This window comes from Primulina eburnea, chromosome 9, assembly GCF_022965805.1.
Source record: "Primulina eburnea isolate SZY01 chromosome 9, ASM2296580v1, whole genome shotgun sequence".
NCBI lineage: Eukaryota > Viridiplantae > Streptophyta > Magnoliopsida > Lamiales > Gesneriaceae > Primulina > Primulina eburnea.
The window spans coordinates 28,057,467-28,082,563 of record NC_133109.1 but is presented as its reverse complement, the minus strand read 5'-3'; the positions used below and the strand labels follow the sequence as shown (position 1 = coordinate 28,082,563).

The following is a 25,097-nucleotide window of genomic DNA, read 5'->3' as shown; positions in this document are numbered from 1 at the left end:
TATCCAGGATTTTATTTAGCTAGCAAGTAAGTTAATTTAAGATAAAAAGAAGTTTAAGGAATTATTTAAATTACTTGAGGTGAGTAGAAAATAAATTTAATTAAGTTCCTTAATTGTGGGGTTAGTTCACTAAATTAATTAAAGAATTAGTGAGGCTTTTAAGGATTATTAAATTACTAGATAATCAACATTCTCCTCCATTTATTGTTAAAATTTCGGCCACCCCCTTGGAGATGCAACAATTCCTTTGCCAACCCATCTTTGACCCATTCTTGATTAGTTTAAGATGTTAAGCTTTTTAATTATTTTGTTCCACCTTAATTAATTAATGTTAGAGCATTATCCTAACCTATTCCTAGTCTAGTTTAGCAAGAAATAATCGGCCACCTCACCCTAACAATCACCCCAAAAATAATTGATAGCAACAAATTAAAATTTCAAATTTCAAAAATGAGGGAGACTTGGTCTTGAGTTGTTCCCTTTATTTTGCACCCACTTCCCTCACTCTCCTAACCATCATTCCCCCTCTCCCTTGCACGAAATTGAGAGCCCTTTCAGAGTAGAATAACCGTGGGATTCATAGCTAGACACAAGAGGAAAAATTCAGTAGCAAGCAAGGTAGCTAGATCGCACCACTCCCCCGCGCCGCGTCGTCGTCGTTTCGTTCGTTTTCTTTCAAAACGAAACCAGGCATGCATATATTCTTCCTTGACTCTTCAATCAAGTCATACTATCATATTTTTATGTTTCATGATCATCCTTTCATGTAAAAACCGAAATACATCAGCATTTTCAGAAAAACATCACATGCAGTTTTTTCGAATTCTTTGGCAGCTTCACGGTTTTCGCTTGTTGTGATGTTTCAGGTGGATGGCTCGATTCCAGGCTCCCAAGGCAACATCTAGACATGTTCTAGGATGGATTAGGATCACTTTAGTCCATTATTTCAGCCCCCATGCTTACTGGAAATTCGAAAATGACAGCAACTCCATTTTGTGTCCAGTTGTGTTTCAAAAATCTGCTGCTGCTGTCCTAAGGGAATAGATCTGATCTTGGCTGCCCCAAGGGCCTATAGCCATGGTTAGATCACTTCCCTAGCATGTCAAGGACGTGACTAAGTCACCCTTTTGGTGGCTTGGTCCATGGCTAATCGGTTTTTACATAAAACAACAAGAACAGCCTCTACTCCCTTTCGCCCCTTCATTTTACAGCATGTGTGTGTGTTCGATTTTGTGGTGTGGTGTGAATCTTGGTTGGCCTCTGGCCCATAGCCACGGTTCATACCCTACCACTGGATGTCTAGATCGTGCCATGGTCAATGAAATGGCCACTGGAACGATACAAGACAACGAACGAAGCAAAACACCCCTCACGCGCGCAAAGGTGCTCTCGGGTGGAACGTTTCTGTTGTTGCTGGAATAATTAGAATGGTGGCTGGCCTAGGGCCCTTAGCCATGGTTCAAATCATTCCTTGGGATGTTGGTAAGAGTGTCTGGTCGGTGGTTCACGCCCCCAATGGCCGATAGTCTCGAAAACAACACAAGACATATGGTTGCGCAGCTGCTGGAATTTGACAGCAACATGCTGTGTCGGTTCGGAGGCTCAATTTACGGTGCGATTTGCCAAATTGACTCTCGAAAGAGTGTTTCATGTTTTGGCCTCCATTCACCTAGATTTCGACCCTCATCGTTTTAGGAGCATAAATTCATAATTTTAAGCGTATTTTAATCATGACGTCACGTTGGTTCAGTGTTGGTTCGGGTTGGTTCGGAGTCATGATTAAATACGAAGTCGTTAGACGTAATTGTCGCATTTTCAAAGTTAATTGCATAGTTTACCCAAGAAAATCCATTGCATATTTTCCACGGCATATCTAGGTTGCAGCGAGCCTGGGAGCGATCCAATCCAGTTGGTAAAATAGTACAGGATTTTTCTTTACGCCATTTAAATTATATTACGTGCATAAAAAAAATAGAAAATGCTTATTTTTTAGATTTATGCGATATTGATGTGGTCAATTCACTATCATGGGAGTATTATCTTACACGGTCGCCAGTGACCGATCAGTTCAGTTTGGTACCCCGGTCGCCAGTGATCGATCAGTTCAGTTCAGTGCAGAGGCCACATGCGTAAACCATAATCTCAACAGAAAAAAATTATTACCAGTTATTTCAGTACAGAGCTCCAAGGAGCAAACATTTTTACTATGATTTTCAGTTCAGTTATGCACGTATTATAACTGCTCAGTACAAGTTATTTTCAGTATGCCTCATGACATGAAATTTTATCCCATGCAAATTTCAGTATTTACTCGTTATCTGCGATATATGCATGCAGAGTCTTTAGGCTCACTAGACTTGATTGTTGTAGGTACCGATGAGGTCAGGGCCGAGGGCGGGGACCAGTGAGCCAGCTTGGGTCGGCAGTAGTGGCACCCGAGGACCTCAGTTCAGCAAATACTATTTTATTTCTCAAACAATTTTTATCAGTTGTTGGACAATTTTTTTTACTTGTTACTTTTGCAACAAATATTTTTCTTCCGCTGCAATTTTTGAATATCAAACCTTTGTTTATCGGTTGAGTAATGAATGAGGCAATTTCCCAAATTTCCTTGGCACTACGATAGAGGAGGAAATTCTCTCCGATCTCTATTGTCATAGAATTTATTAACCAAGACATAACCATGCAATTCTCCGAATTCCAGATACAAAATTTCGGATCATCAGATGCTAGAACAAAATGAGTTGTCGGACAAGAAGCCATCTTTCCCAGGGCCACAAATAAATAGCATAACTGATTGTGACCACTGCAAATAATTCATGTCATTCAATCGATAACAATTAATGGGTACTGACTGGAAATCGATTGCCACAGGGGTGGACTCGGGAGTTTGGGATATTTTCAGTGTTGCCATGTTGTATTTGGTCATGTATAGCCCTAGAAAACTGGTAGCATTTAGGTAGAATAGAATGAGAATTGGTGAAACGCCGAATATTTTTGATTTATGAAATGCGGAGTCTTCAAATTTTAAATGAATGATCAAGATTTGTGTTTTAACCACATCAAGAGAAATAGAAGGAAATAAAAGAGCGCAACATAAAATTACAGGATAAGATTAATTAGAACAAAAGTAGAAACTATCAAAAAGTTTCCTTAATATAATTACAGGAGAAGATTAATTAGAACAAAAGTAGAAACTATCAGACAGTTTCCTTAATATAAATTAAACAGCACATATCATGGACGATGTCAAGACTCTTATTCTGGCCATATAAAAAATATATATTTAACCTCCAGACATTTTAAGGTAATTATAATAATACTACAGAAGGTAGGCTAAATATCACGAATGGTTCAAGATATATTTGCACAAAGCAAAAATTAGTGGATTGCTGTCCAAATTTAACTTCGATGCTTCTTTGAATGGACAAAACAAAATCCTTGAAATATTTAAATGTTAGAAGCGAAGTGACAACTCAAACCGCACTTTATAATTAAGAGGCATTATAATCTTAAAGAATTAGTTAAACATAGCAGCCACAATACGGAAATATTAACTATCCATTGATTGAACTCTTGTGAAGTTAGAATCTTGTTTCTGGCTATTTGTTTGCTGCAAACTGAAAAACCAACAATATTCAAAGAAGCGCGCAGCTTGCCACAGGTGATCATAATCTTGCAGATGGGGTATCTGGAACATCTCCTGTTGGGCTGTTAAAAGCAAAATATTCTAGTCATAAGAATAGTGAATTGTTTAGAGTCAGAAATTCCCCAAGATTATAAGACAAGGACGTGGAATTCTGGACCTCATTTAATTGCGGTCAATAATGTACATAAACAAGGATTGCGGAAAAATTCGAGTAGAAAGCTGCTAAAACATAAAATCGCAGCAATATGAAGAAAATGCAGCCCAATAAGTATATCAATCTCTGCCACCCTCATTGCCCAAAATTGAATATCTTATATCGTTCACTAGACTACATCATTAAGTGAACGAGCGAACAATCTAATTCTGTAGATTTAACAAGTATTTGAGCGAAACCAAGCATAGCGCAAAATTTGAAAATCCAAACTTTAAAAAAACCAAACAGCAACTTTGTCCAAAAGATGTTGATGCGATTCTTTATTCACAAAAAGAAAACGCACTGAAAAACGGAGTCACGCCCTCGTTTCGATGAAACAAAGAACGTTGTGTTGTCCTAATTTTTTTGAAACAACGGTTTGTGATATTCACCTCTAAGCTACGAAAAGCCTAGCAACAAATATTCACGAAGATAACAATCGATCTCAAACGAACCTTCAAAGAACTCATCTTTAACAATCCAAATGAAGAACAATCGACAAACGCCGCAAAGTGTGAAACCTTGATAAGTTTGATTGATAAACCTTGATAAATTTGATTGAAGAACAATCAACAAACGCCATTAGATGCTTCGGCAATCATGGCGCTGCGACGCTGATATGTAGCGCTGCGGCGCTTCTTCCACGGCTTTTTTTTGAAACAACGGTTTGTGATATTCACCTCTAAGCTACGAAAAGTCTAGCAACAAATATTCACGAAGATAACAATCGATCTCGAACGAACCTTCAAAGAACTCGTCTTTAACAATCCAAATGAAGAACAATCGACAAACGCCGCAAAGTGTGAAACCTTGATAAGTTTGATTGATAAACCTTGATAAATTTGATTGAAGAACAATCAACAAACGCCATTAGATGCTTCAGCAATCATGGCGCTGCGACGCTGATATGTAGCGCTGCGGCGCTTCTTCCACGGCTTAGTGCTTCGGCGCTAGTCCATCAACATCGCACACTTGAATAACGTTCATATGGCCTCCAAACTCACTCTCATGCATCACGACTCCATCGAGACTTGGAATCTTGCTTGCAAACTCTTCTCGATCGTTTATGAGTTCATACAATACTTCTTTGACTCTCTTTCCAACCATTAGCACGCCCGATCAGATTCATATAAGATGCCAACAGGAAAAAATTCACCAAATTAAAAAACCAAATCAATAGGGAAAATTACCTCAGGCAACCAGAAAGGACGGGAGGCGGATGCATTGCACTCCACAATTTTCACTATGAATGAAAGAAACAGGAACCTGGTCTTCATCATTGATTATTAATAACTTATTAGTTCTCACGGAGAATAGGTGCGTGCAAGAAGGAGAAAGAGCGCCAGGAAGAAAGTGGCAGAGAGGATCATAAGATTCAGACAAACTGATGTCTTATTTCTATTATTACTCGATTTAGTTATCCGAAAATTTTCATCTTTATTAATCGTTTTACATCAGTTTAACAGGTGCTAACATACCATAAATTGTACTTTGCACGAGAGAATTCCATCTAATAATTAAATGAGTTGCCCATTGCTGGCCGCCTTCTCAGAGAAAGGTTTACAATACCAAAAAAGCATACATACACATACTCAAAGCTACCAGTCCACGGGTCTTCCACAAGAGTGAAACCAATATAATCAGCTATGCATGATATTCCATCAGATGCCGTCAGCTTAAATCTAAAATACAGTATCTAGCATAGAAGAATAATAGCTTCAACGCAATGCAACTCAAATTATCCTTGTGCTGTTCCTCCTCCCCCACCATTTCTTCTTCGCCTTTTCACCGGATGACCCTTCCTCGTTCCCGAGCTTGTGGAGAACCACCTTCTTTTCCCTTAGTCTGGCTCCATAATCTTTCTTCCAAGCTTCGAACATCTGTTTTAATCTTCGAAGCTCGCGATCTGGATCCAAACTTGCCTCGACCTGCCCTGATTTTACTTCCACCAAGAACTTGGAATCATCTCCAAACACGCGACTCCTCTTCTCAAACTCCTCAGCAAGTCGATTGATAACACTTAAACCAGCACCTGATGATCTTGTGCCATTGATATCATGACTCCTAAAGTTGCTACCACTCTCCCAGCAAGATTATCTGTCATCGTTTCCATTCACTGATGCATCCGAGTTTCTGCGGGAATCATCAAAAGCCAGGCTCTTCTTTGCAATTGAAAGGCTAGACTGCAGTGATCTCATCTGTTTCTGCCACACTTCTTCCATGGATCTCATTTTTAGCTCATATTCAGACCATCTATTCTCGTATTGTTGAAGCCTTTGGTGAAGGATATCATTCTCCTCTTCTTTAACTCTGAGAGAAGCTTCAGCCCTAAGAACACGACGCTGCATTTCAGCGAGGAAAGATGACTTCACCAGCACCTCTTCGGGATCATTATCCTGATTTGCAACATAATAATGTGAAGAAAAAGAACTCCAAAATTCGCAACTCATAAAAAGGAGTAAAATGCGAGGGCATGAATAGATGTGAAATAAAACATTTCCCCATTTGCTCAAGAACAATCTTAATTATCTTGTGTTCAATAACATATCTTCCATCCAAAAATATTCTTAACATTTCTGATCTCACTGTAGAATTCAAATAGCAACAACCGCGAAGAGGCGTCAAGACAAACATATCAGACTCCATATATGAAGATAATCCTGGACTATTAAAGTTATGAGTTCAATCATTATCCAAACATGTAAATGATGCATATAAATTATACAAACTCTAGAGAGGGAATTGAATGATACAGTTAGAAGTGAACAGCTTAGATTTATGATACGTTCAAAAAAAATGGTTATGAAACAGTTGCATTTGAGGTAAAGTCTCCACCCTCGTGATTATAGTGGGTATTCTTTGGGCCAAAATCAAATAGTGATTGGACTTTATTACATTCACAGTGGAACAAAGTAACAAACACTGGACGAAGTCAAAAAATTTTACTGTTTTGGACTGGATCTTGAAATTTTCAGTACTTGCGATGATGTGTGTGTCTGTGTGTGTTTTTAAGGATCCCATTTTCCTTCAAAATAAATAAATAACAGGAAAGAAACTGAATCACCAGTGATTCCGTTGCTGCCAACAAAACATATGGGACCACTGTAAGGCATTTCATTAGGAAAACCAAAACAGAGTCGAGAGTACCTTTCTTCCTCCAAACTGCAGCAATCCTATATCTCCTGAGCATCTTCTGACCAGCCAGCCACGAATTACTTGAAAGAAGGATTAAGGGGAGAAAAGAAATGTATCAGTACAATCCTCGCCTCTTAGAGCAACGAATCATGAGGATCAGGATGTGTCCTGCTAGTGTCTAGGATTTCAACAAGACAGGGAGTCATTATCTTTAAAATTCAGTCATGTTGCCTTCAAACATAATTCGAAGACTTTCCATCAGCATGTGAAATATTGGAGAAAGCTTGTCCAATTGAACTAAAATTTGAGCAAAAAATCTAACAGCCCACGGACTAACTGGCAGTTTCTAGATATTTAGATTCCAAAATATGCAGCATTGCACTTAACTTTAGTGGGGTGGGTAGTGAAGTCATCTGTCACCAAGTAAATACAGATTATGGTTACCTGATTGTATTGAAAGGGACGCCTCCTTCAAAATGTTGAACCTCTTACTGTAACTCCTTGCTCTTATTCTCTTTTGGATAGATATAGCAGCTCTATGTCTGTTTAATAAGACTCCAAAATCTTTTCTAGATTTTTCACCACGAACAACTGCATCGAAAGGGTTCATGGTTCATAGAGATATTAAACGGTAAATATTATGATAATCAGCTTCTCCATATAGACATACATGATTGAAGTGAGGCAATCCCTCTCTTAAGCTCCCTCAAATGATGACGAGCTTGATGACCTCTAAAACAGCTTTGAACACGCAAGATACCATGGAGAGTGTGATTTCTTGTATCCTCAAGTACCCCAATCTGAAACGACTCATATTATGTGGCAAAATAATGTTCATAAAGGACAATGATAAGATGGTGCAAGTTAAACAAACTATCTGGATTCAGTATTTCCCTGATCTTGTCTGAATGTGTTATTCTAGTGTTACAAGATAAACGGATAATCTTTGATAAACTGTTCCAAAAAAGATTATCAGACTACTACAAGTAACATTAGTTCTGATTTTATTTTGATTTATTAATTATAAAAATGAAATAATATGCTGATTGAAAATTTTTAAAAATAAATAAATAAACGAACAGAATTCTTAAAACTACTGTGAAACATGTGTTGGCCTGAGAAGCACTGCTGGTGACCTCGTGGTCAAGTGGCATTCCCTCTTTCCAATGTGGGAGAGGTGAAGGTTCAATACCTAACAATCTCCCACCTGCATATTTCAGATGGAGACAAAAAAACCTGGTCCACATTGCTAGGGATGATCTTCATTTAACTACAGTAATTTCCGATTTTAGAGCAATAATGACTGCAAGATTGCTCGGTGCTCGCAGCTTCTGAAGAAACTATTGGGGTTAATCACCAGACAACAATTTTTATCCTTTTTAAGCACAGAGTATTTCTCAACATTTCTTGAAACCTTTGTTTGGCACAAGAGAGAAATGCACGAATGCAACTAGGACCTATAAGTTTGGCGGCCAAAACTTAGCGATATGACAAATAATATAATTAAAAGGTCCATGCGCACAGTCTTCTGGCATAAAGTGTCGATTTCTTGACCCATAGTATCTTTCTACATTGCCAACTATGAATTTCAAATTTTGGGTGTTGATTAAAATAATTAAGCCAGCACTCTATTAGGAAAATCACATACCAGCATACACACAGGAAACTGTCCGGGCCTACTTATTTCCACATTAATTAACAGAATGTTCTAATATTGTTTCGTCAAACAAACAGCAAGTCACTCAAGAGCAAAGGATAAATAGATAAACGGAGTGAGGTTCTCACCTGACCGGTCCGGAAAAATAACTCTGTATAGCCAACTTGATACATCTCAGGTAAAATATTAAACTGCTGAAGAATTGCTACAGAAACGCTAAGTGGATCTTGTGATGCAACATGTTCTAATAGAAGAAAACCATACCTGACAAAGGTGGAAAGCGAGAATATAAATGGTATAGAAAAAAGAATGTGTGAAGCCAAATAAGTAATGATGCTAATTTCATTTTCTTTACCTTCTGGCAAACTTTTGATGCGTCATTCTAGTAGGAAAACCAGATCTTGATATTCTTACCACCTCTAGGACTCCACAACAACGAAGCTGTTGTAGGACCAAACCCTGATTGTAAGTACCAGGAGATTGAAAGTTGTTGGGCTTTATACAACGTATGAAATGAGGAGTAGTGCTCTCAAGGCGTTGCATTAATTGGAACGATTGTCCCTGACGATAGAAAGAAAACACTACTATCACCACCATCAAAAAAACAATAATAGTATTATAAACATTGCCTCAAGCATAACTGTTATTCATAAACCTGTCTTTACCATCCAATGATACAGGTAGAGCGAATATGGGCCTGAATAAACAGGGGCCCAAGACCCAATATGTATACTCTAGGAAAAAATAGGAACTACAAGTTGGGAGGGGGGAGTAGAAAAGAGCGAGAAAGGAGAGAGAGAACATTCATTTTGTTTTGTTCATGCTTTTGTTATTAGCTTAGCTGGAGAGTGGAGAGTATATTTGTACAGGGATACTCTGGGTGCTTTTACTTAGTTTCTGAGTTACTTCAATCAATATAATTTCAATTCCAGATTCTATTTTACTCACTGCAATTTTTAAATTGTTCAAGGCTCGGGTGTGATCTATCATCCGACGCCCCTCCCCCCACACTCCAAAAAAGAACAGGATACCTGCCAAGTGCACACTTACTAAAGCACAAAGGGCAAGCAAGTTCTAATGTAATCAAACAAAAGAGCAAATTGATACCAGGTTTTCACAATTTTCAACATTGATCCTTGCTCAATCACATTTCAAGCTCAACATGCAAACTTAACATAAGTAGCCAAACATGTATGATGATCACGCCCCCACGAGTATCATCCTTGGCAGTATCAAATCCGGGAACCTAGCTGTAACGTCCAAAAGTTAACCCACGTAAACCGCATGCATGCAAATGATTTAAATTGCTTTATTTAATTTATTTTAAATACTTAAATGATACATATTATATGATTGATGGTCTAATTGCACGATTGCATGAAAACTGAAGATTTAATCTGAATATTCGATAATAGGCTGGGGAAAGGAGACCGGAGACGACCAACATAAAATATTTTTCAATAAATATTTTTAAGGCTTAATAATATGATTAAAATTTTCTAAAAATGTTGGAGCCCAAATTATTTTACGAGACGAACTCGATTTTATCCGGGAAGCCGGTTTTGGTCAAACGAAAGACTTTTAAAGGCCCAAAAATTATTATTTTTGAAAACAAATTTTGTAAACTTTTATTTTACAATTAAATAAGTCTTAATGGGCCTAATTTACCTAGGATTGTTGGGCCTAATAATTCCTAAACAAAAAGCCCAAAATCCCAACCCATTAAACATGAAATTTTCGAAAATAATAAAAAGGAATCCTAGGGGTATTGGACTCCATTCAGCCGAAAATTCACACCACACACTCAAATGTTCGAGATTTTGGGGAGAAAAATTCAAGTTCGTTCGTCGCCCGTTCGTCTCCCTTTGCAACCCACGCCAACGATCGTATATTCGAGCGTTTTAAACGCAAATACACGCTTCTAAACTCTTTTTACGCACATTCAAATCATATTATGCATGTTTTATGTATTTTAGCATGAGAAATATTTGAGTTCAAATTGCTTAACGTTTTGACGATTATTTTCAAAGTTTTGATGATTTTGCGATTTGTTTGTGAGCTTTATGAATTCTAAGGGACATGCTGTCAATATAAGATGTTAAAGAGCTAGGAAAAGAGTCGTTAGGGGACAACACAAAGGCTGGAACTGAGCTTGGTTGAGGAAGGAAGAGACCTACGGTTTTCTAGGGTTTCTCTTGGATAAAGGCAACTGCTAGGAGGAGCAGCGCACCAGGGGCTGATCAGGGCTTGGTCAGGGCCCTGGGCAGGCTGCAACCAGACGGACAGGAGGGGTTAGGGTGGCTAGGACGGGGGCTGGCTCGCTGTAGGCGCAGCCGCGACGCCCTAGGAACTAAAGGGTTGCCCACGGGTTGCAGGCTGGTCGGGAGGAGGGCTCGGCGGCTAGGCTGGGTCCAGAAGTGTTCAGGGTGGTCCTATGGGGTGGACCGGTGGGCTGGTGCAGGCCTGGACACGGCTGGTTAGGAGTAAGGACCGAGGATGCGCATGATAAAAGAGGAGGGGAACCGCGCGGCTTGGCTTACGGCTTCGGCTGGCTCGGTGCGGGTCAGGGGTGGTGCAGGTAGGGTCTAGGAGGGTCAGGGTTAGGTCTGGTCCAGGATGGCTCGGTGGTGGCTCGGGAATTGGGCGAGACGTGTGGTTCTAGGATGATTAGGATTCGAACATAGCCTAGGAAAGGAAAGTGGCTTGAACCATGGCTCATGGGGTGTGGTTCGTGGCTCACGGGGTAGTTTAGATATGAAAAGTTTAAGTTTAAAATTTGGGAATAAAATATTAGGTTTGGAATTTATTTGGGATTAAAACGCTTCACGGTTTAGTAATTAAGCCAATAAATCGAAAGGCTCGGGTTTACGTCTAAGAAAAATATTAGCAATCAATTTCAAGCTTATATGATGATTTGGGATAGGCTCGAATCGGTAAAAGTAAGAAAACGTCAAAATCAGAAATTTTTTAGCCCAATGGCAAAATGGTCATTTTACGTCCCTGGTAGTACGAAAAGTTTGGCAGTGTCCCGAAGAATCATAATATATGCTAAATGATATCTTAAAATGTTTATAATGAAAATATGATATTTTACGATATATGCTTAAGCTGTACGATTTTTCCTGTTAAAATGCTATTTTACGAATTTGGAAAGAACGTGATATTTTATTATTAAAAAGGAAAAAAAAAATATTTTGAAGGATGTGAATTAGCTGTGACAAATATGATATGATATGATTGGGAATATCGTGAGAGAGAAGGCCCTAAAAAGAGCCCGTTTACGGGAGAAAGCTCCAGAAAGAGCCCAACGATCGTATTTCCATTTACAGCAGTGCCTAGTGCCCGTCCCCATGCGCAATGGTGATCTAAGACTGATCAGTCGACCACATGATACGATTACAACTAGTCACTTTCAAGGATCAAACTTCACCCAAAAATGATATATGATGATGGAAAGCTTTACGATTAAATGATTTATGATTACAAGCTTATTTTCAATAAAAGTATGATTTTATGCATGTGCATGTATATGTATTATTTGTTACTCATGGTTAGAACGTGCTGAGTACCAGGATGATATTGAGGGAGGCGCAGACGTTTGAGTTGATCGAGTCCGGCAGTACACTCTCAATGGACTTTATTTTCCGCATTAGCTTGATGATTGCAGTTTTGAAATAAATATTTTGAGAATGATTCATTTAGAGATTTTTAGGCTTTATTTTGAAGTTTAGTTTGGATCATGTTGAGGGTTGACGTAGGATTTTTGTTAATTGACGATTTAGGGATTTTTATGCACTTGAGATTTTAAATGTTAAATTAATTTTGGATGTTGGAAGCAATTTTCGACTTTTATAAAATAAAAAAAAATTAGTAGGATTTTAAAGTTAAAAAATAGTGGACGTTTCACTGTCACACTTGTAAGTTCTAGTTAGACCATTGTGATGCTATTAAACTAGAATACGGTACTTACCAACAGCTACCTCGTGTCGTTATCCAATTAATCATGGCAAGTCATGTGGGTAAGACAACGAGTTTTGATCAATAAGACCCAGTATAGATCTAGGACACAACATAAAGGTATTTCATTGATTCTTGTCATCGCATAGACAAAAAAAAAAAAACCTGAAAACATGCCAAGGTTTAATTAGACTTCTACTTCAAAATGAAGATAATATCATTGCTACTTTTTGTTAACTTCCTGAATGCGTCACTCCATACTATCCGATGATGTCATAATTTTGACAGCACTTTAAAAGGAGAAATAAATACTGCATGAAATATAATAGGCACCCTGTTTAATCTGTTTGAATGGAGCAGTAGCATCTCTAATTTGCAATTTAGCAAATCCCAACCCCCAATCAACATGATCACCAGACATGCACATAAATTTAATCTCCATAATCCTTTAAGAAGTAGACATCATTGTTACCTTGAACTTCGTCATCACACTTAGTTTTTGTGAATCTGCTCCACCAGATTTATGTAATGCACCAACAACAGGCTTCTCAGATTGAGCAAGCATACTGGACGCAAAAGCCTGAGGAAGGTGGCATGCGCAAGAAGACAAAAGTTGGATCGAATCCAAATGAAGTAAATCTCGATTCTTCTCGAGGAACCCAGTCGTATCATAAGTAACCTGAGATGAGCAAAGAAGACAGCAAATTCTCACAGATCCAGAGAAAATTAAGCGTAAAGGTTCCAGAAATTATTGTTATGGTCGGTTAAAACATTTTTAGTACTTGTTTGTAGTACATACAAACAGAAATAAAAAATATAGCCCAATAGGCACAATGTCACCGTTTATGCAGTCAAAGTATAGCAAAAAAATTAAATATCAGAACCGGCCTGGCCCCAGCAACTAAGGTTTGCAAAGATAGCCACTGGAATTTCATTCTGTACTTACTTCTTTTACCTTTCTGTGTGAGTGAATTAATAAGGGGAAAGGGGGTGGCAATGGAACAGCATTTATTTATCTGTAAAGATTTTATCAGTTATAAAGGTGAAAACCTCCCCTGCATAATGACATCCAGTTAAAGCTTTGCTTCTTTCTCCTCTAAAACAAGGGTTAGAATTCAGATGCTGCTTGAGCTTATTGGCGAAAAGGTCAGATCTGTACCATTTGGAAAGGTAGATTCCTCATCTAGCAATGATTGCAACCCTAAAGGTTTCTGCACAAGACAATAGTTAATAGGTCCATGAGAGAGAAAAATAAAAGAAACATAAATATCCAAGTCAATTGTATTCAGTTTATTTTTCACCGCAACTTACATTACAGAATTTAAAAATATGAATGATCACTTGGGACCTTGTGAATGGCATGTATTTAATATTAAAATGGGGGGGAGACACCATAATATTTGTCCAAATGGAGATTCTGCGGGGTAGCACCTACGACGGCCGCAGCATATCTTTTCCTTATTTAACATCAAATGTATTGTTGTCCCAGGCTTACCATTATTTCATTGCATTCTATTGATTGGTTTCTATTCCTAAAGAACAGTTACATGGAGCTACGTTGTCTCATTGACAAAACGATCTTGCACATACCATGTATTTAATGAAATATTAAAATTAGGGGACATACCATTCTGAGTGGTAGCACATTATATGCCCCTATCCAATTTTTAAGTTATTTAACAACGAACATGTGACGGACAATCGGACATGCCTTCAACATTCACCATACTTCCATGTACAATGAATGTAAAAGAGAATCCTCTTGCACATTACAATTATCCTCAGTGATGTTATGAAAAAGAGATTTAAAGATAAAACATTAAGCAGTTTAAATAGCAAGCATCAAAAAATACAAGAAGTCTAAAATTTCGGAAAGTCGGCTTTCATACCTTCTCAAAAAGATTAAGACAATCTTGATTGTCTTCAAAATCAACTTTCTCCCAGTCAATGCCGTCTTGAATGTATTCCTGGAGAAGAATTTTTAGATTTTAAAATATTGAAAAAGTGACAAACGTTCAATTTCATCCATTGCACTGGAATTTTCTTCTAAAATTTATCCTTTAGCTATATTATAACTAGGTCCAAGAAAGCTCGAGTATAAAAATAATTTAATAAAAATTGATATCATCTTCCTATCATAAATATTCAGAAAAATTGATAAGAATAGTACCATTATTAACGTACGGTTGACGTGATTCCTATCTTTGAAACAAAATTTAAAATAAAAAAAAAACACCATCTAATTGATGTAATTCATATAATTCATTCACAAGTTAATGATTACAATTATTAAAACATAGTAACCCTAGCGTATACATGGTACTTAACTCCATAGCCATCTTTTTTATCAGGAATAATTGGACTTATATTGGCCATCTTCAAACATGAAAAGAAGTGGGCTTAACCTCATAAGGAAACTTTCTAATCCATTAAAACCACTTTAATTTGTACCTTTATGTGAGAAAACAGCCAAAATAGCCTACTTTCAATAAATTGATTAATTGAAGCAAAATGCCCAATAAATCAAGTGACACAAAATAATAATTCTTCCTTTGCAAACTGGCTCTAATAATATGAAACCATCAGGACTTTTCCAAAAGGCAACTAAGAGTTGATGAACAATTTCATGGACATGACCAAAGATCAATTTTTAAGACCTAAAATAGGAATCTGTATGCAATTGCAAGTTTTTCATCATAAATGGAGGATCACGGATTGACATTACATAAACTCCAAATGGTGAAAGAAAACTTGAACGTTAAAAACCAAAATTTGCCAACACAACCGCAAAGCCTAAGACATTAAATTAACCTAATTCAATCATATGGGACTACCTTCCAGATCCCTGGCCAATCTCATAGTAATCATTTTACACTAGCATTTTGCAATATTTTACATTTTCATTCTTAAGCATATGTTTTAGTGGGACGTGAACACACACCAGCACTATGAAATTAGCTACACAATGGAATTGTTACTCAACCTAATTTGGGAGATCTTTTATCTGAAAAGTCAAAATTCGACAAAAAGGCAATCATAGATGAATAAAGACAATACTCTGGTAGATAAAGATTTCTGGACCTTTGAAAGTAGTGCAAGTAAGGTTTTCAAATGTCTTGAAAAACAATAATTAAAGCATGATATCTATCATATTGTTTTCATTGCCTCCATTGCTTTGATGATTAAAATATATTGATGATCTCATAGAAATTAGTAATTAACATGAAAACCATCTAGACCAAGTGGCTGCCTCCTTCAACTAAGAAAGAAGAAACAAGAATTGGTTCTTGCTGTAAGGGTGGTTCAGATTCTTTGAGTGCGATTCTGCTTCCATTAGCAGGCTTGAATTAGAGTGTGGCAATAAAATATTGAGAAAGTGTCGATTAATAACATGTGTTAAAACAACCAGTTCTCTTGATAATAGACCCTCCAAGACCCATAGAAAAATGGAGATCACATTGACTCTGGTACCGTAGTAGGTAAATAAGATTCAATAGAACATTTTCAAGTTAATAATTCAACTATCTAAATCATATATCTTTATAAAAAGTCACATCTTCAAAAACCCTTAAAACGACATGATTATGTCACTGATGGGGGATTTGTAAAGATTGCTTCTGATCAAGGACATCGGAGCAAGAGAAAAGCTAAGCGATGTCTCATGCTAGAGTTGCTGGGAGTAGGCTCGCATTGTTTAACCTCGTCTCTCAAAGTGGGTGGTAAATTCCCTACCATTCTAACAGCAAGCAATAAAATTAGTCATGCAACGCTTGCTGAAACTAGTGCCAAGGTGGTTTGGATAATCTGGGAAAGGAAAGGGTTTTTAGCCAAATTCTAGTGATTGAGTATAGCGTATACAAAAGAATATATTGCTAACTGTTCACATAAGCGAAATAATATATTGCTAACTGTTCACATAAGCAAGATTGACACATTTTGAAAGGATAGTAGACAGGATTATGCACATCTTATGATTTTGTGACTGGCATGGAAATGACCGTGTACCAACTCATACTTCACTGATCCATTTTTTCAAGCATGTGCATAAACAGGTTTCAATAAATTTGTCAACACATGAAACAAATATTAGTTCAAACTTCGTTTTCCTTGTGTATTAAGATAGTAATCATATTTACTTGGTTCAGAGATTGATATTTTTTAGCAAATGATTCACTTAAAATAGAGGAACCATCAATATCTTTTACAAATAAAAATAACCTGCATATATCATTAAAAAGAGAAGATTGACATTGAATGGGGGGGCTACTATAAATAAGCAATAGTTCTCAGCTTAAAAACAAGCATTAAACCTGACAAATGAATATATAATTTACAAGCACCGGGAAAGACATTCAAAGAAAAAAATTTATTTACCTCTTGCTCCAATTTGAACAGGTGTCGGTTGAAGTGTTGTTGTAACCTTTCGTTGGCATAATTAATGCAGAACTGCTCAAAGCTATTCCTCCAAAGAAAAAATAGTAAATACAGTCATAGAAGAAAAAGACAAATAACATGAAAAGTAAATTAAGTACCACGAAAGGCACACACCTCAAATGATTCAAAACCATAAATATCCAGAATACTGATGGACCTTCCTGTTCGTCTTTTACCTACTAATAGTGATTTATTGATTTGTTCAACCAGCCAGTCAAACAAACAAGAATAGATTGATTTAGCCAGTGCATCTCTTGTATCAATTGCCTGAAAGATTCAATTAACAACATAGCAGTAAGTAAGTGCATGATAACAAATCCTCAATGCCTTTGGTGCGCTTATGTAACAAACCTGAGCGAGGGTAAGTTTTTGAACAATTGTATCGTTTCCAACTCTCATTTTTCGAGTTGACAATGCTAGCTTTAGCTCCTCAAGATCACATTTAGTCAATGTTGCAACATTTATTAGACCTGAGGGTTGCACAAACAGCATGGAGAAAATCCATGCAGCTCACTTGAGTTATGAAACAGTCTTTTGTATCACATATTCTTAATAAAACTGATACACAAATGAAAAAAATAAAACTTGAGACAATGAAACGACAAGTCTGTTTATAGAACATCTCAACAGATTTTGATAAAGGACAACCAAACAAACATTCCAGGAAAACAGAATCAATTCAATCAAGAAATCAATTCTTCAAGGAGAAAGTAATAGATGATCACGAATTTAACACAACATTTTTTTGTGTCCCACCTAGTTCATGTGTACAATCATCAGAGATACTAGAAATGCAAATGTCCCACAACTGGGAATTTAGATACGGGCCACGGAAGTACTCTTGAGGATTACCGAAATTCCACCATGATCATTATGGTAAGATGCACCTCATTCAAATGTGAAATCGTAACTCTCTTTTCTTAAAACAACGTAGGATTGGTTTTGGCAAACTAAGCACATGAAACTTGATTTACTTTACCATGCATTCAAGCAGTATCATTTCAAAAGTGAACTCCGAAAATTCATCACCTTCATCCACAACCGGTTCAACATGGTGATCGCTATCGATGTCTGTGAAGGAGACTTCCCCCAGCCATAGAACTGCAGATAGCATGGCAAATACACTATCTTGGTCTTCTTTTTTAACATGAACAATATCCAAAGCATCCTGGGCGAGGAATATTATTCATTAATAAGTTTGCTACTGTAAGATATGAGGATATGAAAAAGTAACAGCTTGAGAAAGAGTAGATTCAGTCCACAACGATAGGTACCATTACAACTTGAAACTGTTCTGTATCATCAATGCCAGGAATTGTAAAACAACCGCTTTGCCTCAAATAACTGAACTCGTCCGCATTCTTCAATTTTAATTTTTCTGCGTGACAAGACATTAAAACAAAGAAAATCTCAATGGATAATTTTTCAAGAGGTGTGAAATGTGAAAGGGTACCAGAAAATGAATCAATATCTAATCTGGCAATCGTGAAAGCGCAACCAGCCTAACCCCATATAGAATTCAGGACATCAAATCAAAGTAACCTTACTCCATTCGTTCATAATACTTAGTTTGCAGTACTGTTAATCGTTATTAAAAAACACATGAATTGAAAATTATGCTATACCTCTCAGGATATGTGAAGCCCCAGCACAAAGCTGATAAAAAATGTGATATGACCTTTCTCCTTCTGAACATTGAACAACTCTGGACTGGACATTAAAACAGCCAGCCTGAGTCTTTTGTATCAAAAATTCAATTTTTAAAATCAAACCTCTAGGATATTGGAAAAATTACCTTCTCCATTAAAACTATGGGGAACAACAAATGCATCAGACCATGAAACAAAAATAAAATGAATTAGATCAGTATTTGTAATGGCACAAGGGTACACAGTAATTTGGTTTCTTGTGCTGAACATGATCTTACAAGTTTGAATCCTGGCACCCGATATCTTTCCAGTTTCACTAAAGTGAATTTCAATCAGCTTTCCCTGAAGACGGGAAAGACTAGTTACTCAAGTTTACAACCAGAAAAACTTAAGAAGTCACTCCCACAAAATGAGTGCAGAAGTTTCATGTATGTCAACTATGAGGATAAAGATTTTCATGCGTCTCAACTACAAAGATAAAAGGATGTAACTCAAGCAACTCACAAATCGACTTGAATTGTCATTTCTCAACGTTTTGGCATAACCAAAGGCCTCCAAAATTGGATTAGCTTCAGTATCTCATACTCAATACCACTACCACCTCCCAGAGTAGCCAAATACTGCATTGCTATCTTTGCAGTCTCAGTTTTCCCAGCTCCGCTTTCACCGCTGGATAAATAGAGATTACCAGAATCACACATTATTGTGCGGATCAAAATAATAAATTTATTAGTTGAGCAGAAATTAAATCCCAAAAGGAAAGATTAACGTTTAGAATCATAGAATAGCCAAGATAACTAACTACACCTGTCCCAACAGAATAACAAATGCAAGCAAAGAAGTCACAGAATCATAATGAAAATAATTAAAATTTGACTTGGTGAGAAGAATTGAAAAGAAAAAGGTAAAGTATATCCAGCAAATGGCTATTTATGCTGAGAGCCATGCATTGCAAGATTCAGGCCACGGATTGCTCGAATTAGAATTTTCGATTCTAACTTAAGCAACCTCGGTTAGACAGCAACTTAAAGATGTGTTAGCACGAGTGAAGTGTTAAGGTTTGGTAGATAACAGCAGTGCCTTATTACTTGATGAGTGCATCAAGGAGAGGAGTTGTATCAAGATATTTTATTAAAATACAATGGCGGCCAATTCACAGAAAATCTGGCTTATGCACCACCTAAGACAGTGAATTGCATAGATGCTCAACGAGGACCATCAAAAAGAACAACCATGAACCCACAAGAGATAATGCCTATTTTACAGTCCTCAATGTACCGTTGCATCCTGAAAACTATAAAGTAAAAGCAATAGCTCAAAATTTCCATAGTAGTGATTGCCGCTACTAAGTTCTAAGCATTAGCCAATCAGACAACAAAAAATGCCAAAACAAGAAATTAAAAAGGATTGTTTTGGTTCTGGAAGCATAAACCTGACACTGAATCTGCAGTTTGTCAAAAATAATTTCATAAAAACAACCAAGTTAAAACAAAAACAGATGGCACATTTTCAGGACCTGGCATTTCTTCAGTTGAAATCAACATTACCTTGGTCTAGTAGGCCAAGTTAATTCAAAGGTGTGAATCAAGTGCATGTCCATAACAGTATGTTAGGATGAACAAAAAATTGGGATTTGGATTTGGATTTGGATTTGGATTTGGATTTGGAATTGGATTTGGGATTTTAATCCATAGATTTAGAATTCCATTTTGGTGTATGACAGAAAACTTAAAAAATTATTTAAGAATTGGATTTCAGAGTTAAAATAATATCCTTTGACATTAATAAAATTATATATACTTATTTTTTAAAATATCTTGTTTATTCACAATATTATGTAAATATTCATATATTGTTTATCATGATATAGAAGTAAAAATTATTTTTTAAAAATAACAAGAAAAAAACCATATTGTTATTATATAATTTTTAAGAATTAAAAAAAAAAGTTCACCATGAGTTTTGACCAAAACTAAATTAAAAGTTTGTTTTATAACTTGTAGAAATTTTAATTATAAAACTATTTTATATGAATTATAAATAAATTAATAAAATAATAAAAAAAAATATTGAATTTAATATCATGATTTCAGGAATATCATATTTTATTAAGTTTAAAAAACGAATATAAAATTTATGAGGTAAATATAAAAAAATAATATTAAAATAAATTGTATTTATTCCATGACTCAAATCCCATTAAATCTCATTAAATCTCTTCAATTTTATAAAGATTTCAGTTACTTAAACAAAATACCATCAAATCCCATCAAATATCTGTCCCGTTTTGAAATCTCATCATCCCAAACACTGAAAATGGTATTTTCAAATCCAAATCCCCCTTTTTTTCATTCCAAACATACTGTAAATGTTGTCACATTTAGCCAAGATCAAAAGGTCAAACTCAAATGAAAACATTTTGTAAGTAAAATGTAGTCGTTCTGGTCCTACAATGTGATACTCAAGTATGACCAAAGGAGATGCATGCTAGCTATGTACATGAAGTCATGACTGCTGCCATGATCAAGCATCTCAAACCTTGCTGATACTTTTTGTATCTAATTTCATAATGTCGGGCTCCTTTTCTATCTAGTTATCACATACCATTCCCAAAATTATTTTTAACAAAATTTTAGAACAGTTATATAAAATCTAAAGATCGGCATGAGTTAGGCATAAACCACCGTGAGTCCTCCCAGCTACCAAGTTTTTCATAAAAAAGTAAAAAAAAATGAAATGTTGGATCACCCGAAGTACTTAAAATGTCTAATACGGTATAAGTAGCTGTCTTATAATCCAAGTTCGGGGATTTAAGTATTACAAACTCATGATACAACAACAAAAAACTTATTCAGCAAATCAAAAAGGTAGAGATGGCAAGCAGGAAAAACAATTAATGATTAACTGACCTTATAATGATAGATTGATTAACTTCATCTGCAGGAGAAAAAACAATTTGCTCAGCTAAAAAATTGCCAGCCAACCTTTAGTTGCTATTTAGAGTAATATAATAGTTCACACAACAAGAATTACCTCGGATCATTTCCCGCATAGCGGTATCAGTAATGGCATACACATGCGGGCTCTCCAAAGATTTGTTCTTATATGCATCAATGTAATTGTTTCCATACAATGATACTTTCTTAAAGGGATTAATAGCAACAAGAACTGGACCAGCTTTGGTCTGATATTAAAAGGGATAAACAAAATATCGGGCAATAAGTAAAATGGGAAACTTAAGATAAATTTTCAACATGAATGTGTACACTTACATAAATTGTGTCCCGGTTATATCTATATTCCAGATTGTACAATACTGATGGTTCATTTAAATAACTTAGCTGCATCAGATCATCTACACCATCAAGTATATCTGGATTTGCTGGTACCAAATTTTCTAAATTTACTTTCAACACCTACATAGGAATACTAGTTAAATTAAAGAAGGATAAATTTAACTGATATAAAGTTAATCCAAATAAAATAAGTTGCGCTCACTTTTCCCTGAGGCAATGATATTAATGACTCACTTCCAGAGTTCTGAATAATTGTCCCCAGCTCCCAACTACCATCAGGAAGTTGAAACCACATCCGAAGCTTCTGAATATACAAACTTAAATAACTTGGTTATAAGATCAATGATAACTAGGTTTATCATCAAAGAGGACTTCCCAAGTTTACTTCAAAGTTCAAACTAAAACACGATAGAGAAATTTATCCCAACAAGTCCTTCATAAATCAATTGAAAAGATTGTGAAAACTTATATTAATAATATCTCGTTACCTCAGATAACCCAACAATGGACAGCTCACTAACCCAATGATTACATTGTTATTTCAGTTCTTTGAGCCCGGAAATATAATCCTGATATGGCTTAAACTTTTTTTGAAAATTTAAGTCCCACTGCTTCAAATTTTGGTACAACTCCAGCTCCTTCTGCCCGAAGTTCATTCCACGGTCTTCAAACTTCAGTACCACTGGGCACCCAACATCAAACAGCTCTTGTCCTATTGTCACAGAAGACCGTGGAAAAATAATATCTTTCAATACATCAGAAACTGTCACAGAAGATCTCACATTTGGAAGCCCAAAATCTTTCAATGTAGCACATATTTCATGACCCAAATTAAAGTTTGATTCAACCTTATACTTTTCTTGGTCAGTTTCACTCCTCTCTTCCCTTTTTTCTCTTCTTTTGACTATGTATTGGGCTAGATTATCTTTCAAGTAGGCGTTTAGAAATTCAAATTTCAGGTGGTGAAATTTCTTTTCCCCATCATATTCTGAACCGTCCATCAGATACAAAAGATTGTCCTCCAAATCTATATTTATCCTCCTGTAAGCCATATCCGAACATCTGTGAGATTCCCATGAAACATGGAATTGTTGTGCTTCTAACTTCCCTGATGACATTAGCCTGATTAATATAAATCCACCATAATTATAAGGTGTGGACAACTGTGCAAAAAGATTTGCATCTAGAATGCCAAACCCCAAAACTGACAGTTTTTTCTGCCTCCAATCAGTCCAAATGGGGAGAGAGGATTTGGAGAGCTCCTCTCTCACAAGGAAACTACCACAATAACAATCACGGCCTGACAATGAAAGCTCGGAAGGGAGTCCCCACGAATTATACAAGTCACAAACTTTTGTAACTTCAGAATAAACAGATTTCTTTCCATTTATAGCAGGACCGTAACAAAAGGTATCAAACTCATTGTCCCAAAATGATCCCAGAAAAATGCAATGACCCGATTCTGATGCCAACTTGTGCTTATCATTTTCTGCATTAGCCCTCAACTCTGATAATCTAATGACAGTCATATATCGTGGATTCTGAAGACCATGAGCCCACCGTAAGACCGGAACCAGTGGTTTCCGTACATCACAAAGAAGTAGGAGGCATCTTGTAGCTACACTAAAGAAAAATCCATCAGAACCTGCCCTTGAAAGTGCTACAAATCCATCATTCTTCACCACCGCTAACGTCTCAATCTTCAGTAGACAACATACATTGCACTCCCGAACAGACCTCAAATCAACCAAGAACACCCCTTTGCGATGAGAAACAATAAATACCTTAGGATGCCAACAAAACTCACAAGCAAACCATCGCCCTTCGTCGCGATCTTCTGCCTTCTCCAGCTTGACCTTGTTATTCAAGGAGACATGCATCTTTTTACAAATAATCCTTTTCTTTGCACTAACCAAATGCATTAATTTAGACCTTTTGCCACACAAATAATTAACATCAAATAACAATAAATCTCCATTCTCCAACAACACTAAACACTCTTCCCTCAAATACGGACTCCAAGAGACACTCACCACTGCATTACCCTTAAACATCTTCGCATCGCCATAGCCCAGATAATCCAAGCAAACAGAAAACTCACTACATTTACCAACAGTACTAATTCCAATTTTATACCAATAAACAGAAAAATTAGTACAAGCCATTAAAAACCCAACTACGTTATTACTTACATCGCCATCGCCATCGCCATTATCATCACCATCATCAACTGGGTTAACCATCAATCGTGTAATTCGCATATGATTATCGCAACCCTCTCTCGCTAACTGGAAAAAATCCTTCATCTTGGAATCAGCACTTAGAATCCCATCTTTAACATGAAATAAGGTAAAGCCAACACGGTCAAAATTCTCTCCCGTCGGGAAAAATACAATCAGTGCATTCTTACAAGGAATTTGGAGTAATTGTAAGGAATTGAAGCCGTGGAAGAGGGAATCGTGGTCTGGAAGCAGAGGACCAATAAGAGAGGAAATAGAGGCCGCGGTGGATGGAACAGAATCACAATTTTGGAGGACTCTGCCGAGTGAGAGGTCAGGGTAACGTGGTGGAAGGCGAGGTGCGAGCGACGGAGAGTGAAGGAGTTGAGAGGTGGGGGAATTAGGCTTTGGGGTAAAGATTAGGGGACCGATGGGAGAGTTGGGGTTCTTTTCTGAAAGAAACGAAGGAGGTGAGAAGGTGGAGGATACTGTCCACTGGGATTTCCACTCCGTCGTGAAGTCCATAGTTCCGGTGGCAGCGAAAAAGGCGGCGTCGAAGATGTAGTACGTTTCAGTACCAATTTGACGAGATGAAAGGACCCTGCGAAGAATTTAAATGGATTGGGTATTTTTAAACTCGTTATCCGGGCCCATACCCGCCCGAATGAATACACATTACCCAAATACGATCCAAACTGGTTGGATTCGGGTCACGCACATGCTCTTGTGCTTTTAAAACTTTTCATTTGATAACAAAATGATTTACAATATTTCACGAATATCTCAACTAAAGCAACACTATTCAACTTCTTCTTCTTCTTCATTCTTTCGACCAGCAACCTTACCTTTTCTCTTTTCAGAAGCTCAACACACATCAAAATTTTGGTTTTACTTAAATTATTCTCAGT

General features: G+C 36.7%; 2 protein-coding genes across 2 annotated transcripts; both read right to left on the bottom strand.

Moving 5' to 3' along the window:
- Positions 1 to 5,351: 5,351 nt before the first annotated feature.
- On the bottom strand, positions 5,352 to 22,500 carry LOC140840856 (myosin-1-like; the record flags this gene model as incomplete). The annotated part of the gene is given in 24 exon segments (XM_073208018.1): positions 5,352 to 6,238; positions 6,990 to 7,057; positions 7,422 to 7,568; positions 7,648 to 7,777; positions 8,763 to 8,898; positions 8,990 to 9,195; positions 13,064 to 13,270; positions 13,642 to 13,734; positions 13,737 to 13,802; positions 14,481 to 14,558; positions 16,966 to 17,053; positions 17,138 to 17,292; positions 17,377 to 17,495; positions 18,055 to 18,193; positions 18,300 to 18,403; positions 18,651 to 18,735; positions 18,906 to 19,016; positions 19,179 to 19,243; positions 19,246 to 19,343; positions 21,584 to 21,611; positions 21,708 to 21,858; positions 21,947 to 22,090; positions 22,173 to 22,274; positions 22,459 to 22,500. Coding segments are annotated over 24 exon segments (3,225 nt in total), but the record flags the coding sequence as incomplete, so codon positions are not given.
- A 6-nt stretch (positions 22,501 to 22,506) lies between these two features.
- Positions 22,507 to 24,714, bottom strand: LOC140840855 (uncharacterized). The gene has a single exon (XM_073208017.1). The coding sequence runs from the start codon at positions 24,712 to 24,714 to the stop codon at positions 22,507 to 22,509; it is 2,208 nt and encodes a 735-aa protein (XP_073064118.1).
- Positions 24,715 to 25,097: the final 383 nt, after the last annotated feature.